This window comes from Mya arenaria, chromosome 2 (assembly GCF_026914265.1).
Source record: "Mya arenaria isolate MELC-2E11 chromosome 2, ASM2691426v1".
Lineage (NCBI taxonomy): Eukaryota > Metazoa > Mollusca > Bivalvia > Myida > Myidae > Mya > Mya arenaria.
Window position 1 is genome coordinate 56,426,118 of NC_069123.1, and position 6,312 is coordinate 56,432,429.

The 6,312-nt window shown below is 31.7% G+C and overlaps 1 protein-coding gene across 3 annotated transcripts in view; it reads left to right on the forward strand.

Moving 5' to 3' along the window:
* The window catches only part of LOC128218794 (endoprotease aex-5-like), a 74,431-nt gene extending 71,759 nt beyond the window's left edge, over positions 1 to 2,672 (forward strand). For all 3 annotated transcript variants that reach the window (XM_052926498.1, XM_052926508.1, XM_052926491.1), the window contains one exon: positions 185 to 2,672. In XM_052926498.1, coding sequence (XP_052782458.1) covers positions 185 to 564 — 380 coding nt within the window. In that variant the 3' untranslated portion in view covers positions 565 to 2,672. The remainder of the gene's footprint in view (positions 1 to 184) is intronic.
* The last annotated feature ends 3,640 nt before the right edge of the window (positions 2,673 to 6,312 follow it).

The following is a 6,312-nucleotide window of genomic DNA, read 5'->3' on the forward strand; positions in this document are numbered from 1 at the left end:
TTTCTCTTACCTTGTATGTGTTAAGTAATGAGAATACTATATAAAATATATGCAACACTTTAATAATCAGATACAATATATTCTGTGTTATTTGTTTTTTTCAATACATTTGTTTGCGAATTAGTTGTTATAAATGTTATTTATTTATTTCAGCCGTAGCTTCAAACATATTTAACTATTTCAGATAACAATTGTCAAGTAGTTTCTGCTTGTTTAATATTTTACGGTACAATTAAAAGTGGAAAATCGATGAACAACTGCGACGTGGACACAGGCCCCATATTTATCCATGACAAAGTGATAATATCATCAATATCCGACAGCCCATATACCACAGAGGGAACAACATCTACAACGGCTACTTCTAATCAAACCAACGTGATAATTGGAACTTTGGTTGGGGTGTTGGTAGGTGCAGCGATTGTAATAACAGTACTTATTGTTATAAGCAAGATATTCATAAGACACCGCCAAATCACGCGGACTTCAAGAAATCCTTCAGATGAATCAGAAGCGCTAAATGGAGAAGGAACTGCTTGCGATGAAACTGATTTTAATACATAAAAGAGTGACAAAACGAGTTATTTTCAAATGCCGTATTGATAACAAAGTTGATTTGTATTGCGTTTGTAACGCGACATGTCTTAAACCTGGACGTGACATTTAGAACTATAATACTACGACTAGAGTGCGTTTAAGTAGTTTGTCAAGTGCGCGTACCAAGTATTTTAAACGAATGCTCTCGTATGCAATATTGATTTACAACCTATCTTTAATAACATTATTGTAAAAGTCTGAGAAATGTTTTAGTCGTATAACAAATAGTACTATATTGATATGTCTTGTTCATCGCTGTGCTAATGCGATATTGATAGAATGATACATGGTTAACTATGGCTTTTGGTTGATAATTGCCCGAGTGCTAAGAATAATTGCCCAATGATAATTATTTTTACTGGGGCATTTAGAGCAATCATAAATATAATTCAAAATTGACCTTTTTGAAAATGAAAGATTGTATACTACTTTTGTCGACATAGTGAAATGTATTTTCTAGAAGTGCATTATGGTTAAAGATGTTCACATATGAAATACATTCAAAATACTTGTTTGCAGCATGTATAAAAAAGTCAAATCTTGTGTAAAATCAATGTCATCATATTCTGATTTCTTTAGTTACGCTTTTGGCTTGCGTCAAGGGGACGTTAAATCCCCTTTATTTGTTTCTTTATTTGTAGAAGATCTAGAGTTGTATTAACAAAATGATATTTAATCTTGTCTGCACTTAGATGATATTAAAACATATTTTTAGTATTTGCTGATGAAATGTCGATTGTAAGCAAATCTCCTGATATTCAAATTAAATAAAATAATTTATAATTTCTTTTGCAATGCATGGATAATAGATGTTAACACCAATACAACTTATGCTTTTTGTAAAAGATGCAGGCTTTTGCTAAAACGAATGACGGAATTGAACAGGTCCGGACAAAAAATAGGTGTTGTTTGTAATTATACTGGTAATTCAATTTTGATTATATGTTAACTTTTTGACGCTTTTGTTGGCTCCATCTTTAATTACTCAGCAGAGGTCATGGCTTTTACCTAATCTCAGGAATTAGAGATAATTCGTTTAAAATGTTGTAAACTATTTTGAGAGTTAAAACTATTGCATGTGAATACGGTGATTAAGGCAGATTCCCCTTATATCTGCATAGATACATACATATATCAAAATATTGGTTCATGGTTGTTACCACTGTCAAAACAGAATATAAAGAGCCTTGGTATTTCTGCAATAAGGTTTGTGTTTAAAATGATTTAAAACGATGTTTGCTGATTTTGGTTTAAACCACGTCTTTGATAAAGGTCTCATTGTTGATGTACATGTATTTATAGTAGCTTATAAATGTAGATTATATGTTTTTTTAAACAAGAATGGTTCAGAACAGTAGAAAATATTAGCGTATTGGAGATCTTGTTTAGAATATGCAATTTACTTAGATATTATACCAGGAAGTTTAAGATTTTACTTAAGTCAATTACGTTTATCTGTACATCCACTCATAATCAAACTAGTAGATATGCCATAAATAGCATACCTAGAGCTCAAATGTATTGTCAATGCTGTCATTCCTTGGATATCAAAGGTGAGTTACACTTTACAGGTATATGTTCTTATCTTGATGCTCTTAGAAAGAAATATATAAAAAACATACTATTCATGTAGAACCGTCAGTTTTTAAGTATATCTAGTTATTGAATTCAACTAACATAACGGAATGATATTTGTGGTTAAGAATCTCTAATCTAAGATCAAGCTTACTAAATGTCAATACTTATTTAATTACATCAATAATAACATGCATGTGCAAAATCTCATTGATTGTTGTTTTTTTCTACATAAACGTATTTTATAATTTGTATGTATTATTGTTTTTTATCATTCTATATAAAGTTTGACAAATTGTATTATAAAATATACAACAGTATTTTGTGATGATGTAATAGTAAATCTATTGTTTGTCTGTCTGTCCGTCTGTCTTATCTGTATAATACATATGTGTGACATTTTTCAATGATTTGAACAGGTTTTATAAACTTAATTGTGAAACATAATAGGATTACCAAGAAGTATGCAATGTAATAAATATGAGACATAAAAATTGGTTTTGAATGCCATTAACTATTGAAAATAAAATAGAATTGAAAATTAAAAAAGTAAAACTTTCCTCACTTGATTTCGGAATAAGACAGCAATATTCAATTTTTCAAAGAATTCTTGTTCTTAAAAATAGTCGAGCAACAATCACTGATTTTGAAAAAAATGCTCAAATACATGTACGATCTTACATTTTCAGGTAAATATGATCATACTATGAACAGAAATGGATACTGTTTATGTTAGGTAAAAAATGTAGAGCCGTACAGCTTAAGAACACAAAAAACTGCGGCTGTTTTTCACTTTTCTAAGAAAGATGACATAAGATTGTAATTCCATCCTAGAATGTTGTTTCAGGATGTCCTGTAACTTGTATTTGACCCAGCAACTCCTTGTTATGCTGCTATAAGGAAACGAATTACGCCACTCCACAACACAAATACCATAAAGTAGGCAAAGTCAATGCTTATTTTATGAAATAAAGGTTCATTGCTTTGTTTTATATTAGCTAAGCTTAGTTTGGAAGCTATTACAATTACTCCCCACTCCCTCCCGATTGTAAAGAGACATTAAAGAAGTTATACTTTGGAACAGAGTTGTTCACATTGAATATGCACTTCTATTTAAATATGAATATATAACTTTTATTTACAGTAAATAAACGTTTCAGCAATGATTTATGATATGCTTGAAATCAATGAAGGGAAATGTCAGCCATAAATGATGAAATTGGTTAACTAACCTGACCGCCGGATTAGTTAAAGAATTTTATCATTTATGGCAATTGTGAATAAATGAAACTGTTCAACTGTACATGCTTTAGAATAACAGAAAAAAAACAGTCTACAGTTTTGAATATGGTTTGATTATTTCTATCTGAGAATGTATGTTTTTTTTCCAATTTGAGCATTTTTCAAAATCGGTGATTGCTACAGAAGTGTTATTGTAATTAATACAGTGGCAGTATTAATTACACGCACTATTTCACCATAAATCACTAAAAAAAATATAATCATTGATGGCAGTGATGTCATGCCCAAAAATAGTATTGAACATTTGCAGCAAACAAAAGTATAAATATAATATGACTAAGAGAACGGAAAGTGAGAACGAGTTATCTACGAAATGTTTATCACTTAAACGTACCAAGAGATCAGCGTTACACATGAGTCACAACAAATGCATACATGTACTTATTCAATAATCGACTTTGCACTGGATTACACAAATGTCATGCAGCAATTAACGATAGCTTTTGAAATTATCGTGTATTATGCCAAATAATAACTAGCAATGAGCAGGTGCCCTGTTGGCAGGGGAACTTATTTCATGCATTGATAACTCCTGGTCGCACCAGCCTTGAAAATGAGCTAAATGTTATTATATCACATTTAAAAACGATATGCAAAGTACTTAATTTGACTGGTTTTAAAATTTCATAAAACCACAGAACGATCAGCGTATATGGCCGTTTTCAAAATAATAGCGAATTGTTTATTTCTCTCTAGCTATTCTCCTTACTAAAGAGCAGCCTTTTAAGACTTAGTAATATATATATATATGTCACATTTGGACTAATTTCCACCCATTTATGCGTTTTTTATTTGGTATGAAACAGACTATTTTAGGGTCATATTTTAGCGAAAACGCCGATTGCGTAGTGGCTTGTCTCGCACATGCCCGTTGGTTTTTTTTTTTTTACATCGGCTGATTTTGATTGGCGTTCATTTCAATATTTGAGCACAGGAAGATCAAGCGTTGGAGCAGTTTAATAAAAACCTTGGCTTGAACGACCACAGCAGTTTGGCTTGAATAATTAACATTTATCAGTAGAAGAAAAAAAACTATTGTTCCTTGTTCCATTGCTTTTGTTTTGACCTTCTCTTGTCTCAATCATTCAGACCCTCTGATTAAAGTCAATGATGTTAACAGAAACGTCTGAAGACACTATGTGGAATAAAGTGTTCGCATCGTTAAAGCGAGGCTGATATCAATGTTAAACAAACTTGGCGGCTGCTTAGCTGTTAACAAATATATCATCACACATAATTTTGGATTATGTTTTTATAAAATACCAGGAAAGGAAAATACCGTGGTCAGAAACAATTCTAATGTTCAATATAATGTCCAATAAGATAGTAACACGTTAATATCATGAATATGTTGATTATCTCTTCAACATTAACCGAAGTGCAAGTTGTCGAGATCATTTAGAGAGGGTTTTTCAGTTACTGCATTGGATAATGTACCAAACATATACGTGCTTTTATTAATTTACAAAATATATTTCTAAAATTAGTCGCATTCTTGCATGATTGATAATAAGCATCAGATCAATTCAGGGAAATCAATTCTATTTTTTTTCTATATCCAGCAAAACATGAGTCTATTTTCATGCCTTTATTTTCCTATTTCTAAAACCAGCATTCTCTGTTGATTATTTCCGATTCTACATTCCAACTGATAATCAAAACAATCATTGGTATATTTCTATATTTATAAGATCTTCAATATCTATCCTATAAGAATAAAGCAGAAACTTACAAAAAGTTCAGTTTTAAACTATATTTTAATAAATTCTGTCAAATCAAGAAGCAAAATAGTTAATCATATTGTGGATTTGATGATGTATATGACAGACGCCTAAGTTCAATTTGTCGTGATCATGTTTGGCCAGGGGTGTTCTGCCAGTCCATTAGATAATGAAACCATGTGCTTATAGTAATTTACAAATTATAATCATACGTTTGGTCAACTGGCTTTATGTTTGATAACTAGCAGCCGTTCAGTTCATGATATACAGTTGTATTAATTTAGAAAATAGACATATTCAGCAATACTTGAAACCAATGCGACGTTTTTTCATGACGTCTTTCTATGGCCAAAATATTTTTCATTGGCTATTTTCAAATAAACAAAACAGAAAAAATTGTATTTTTCTATGTTTAGTTTATTGCGGTCAATATCACTCATGTAAGAATATAGTTAACATGTACAAATAAATATCATTTATATCATAACAATGTATCTTAAATAAGTTTATATATTAATACAGTATTTATAGCACTATTTTAAATTAACTGTAACAATCTGAGAGAGAGAGAGAGAGAGAGAGAGAGAGAGAGAGAGAGAGAGAGAGATTACATGCTATATATGGGCTCATGATAAAGAAACCTTGGCACTACCGACTAGACTTTCCATCGCCATTACACTTAAATGATTGATTTCACGACGTTTTCTAACTAGAACAATTTAACAGTATGAATAAACTAGCATACTGAAAAACACTTAACAGCACTGAACTTGTCTATTTGTTCCTGGAATCCTGACTGCCAGTAAACAGGTCGATTTGAGCACATTTAGCAATAAGGCAGTGCAATGAAAGTAATCACTTCTCAATAGAGTATTATCGTTCAACACTCAAACACACGAACATTAGTCGTGGTTACAGAGCACACTCAATAAAATGCATTTAGCAACAAGCACCATGAAAAACCTGGAACCCGGGATCATTGATGCTCTTGCTTAGATCCGGGGCGGTGTTCACTGTGTGCTTGATGGACGACACGAGCATCACAGGTTGGTCCCAAGACCATCCGGACGCATAGCTGGACTTCGGAAAGGAGCGGAACTCTGTGTAGACATGCTCG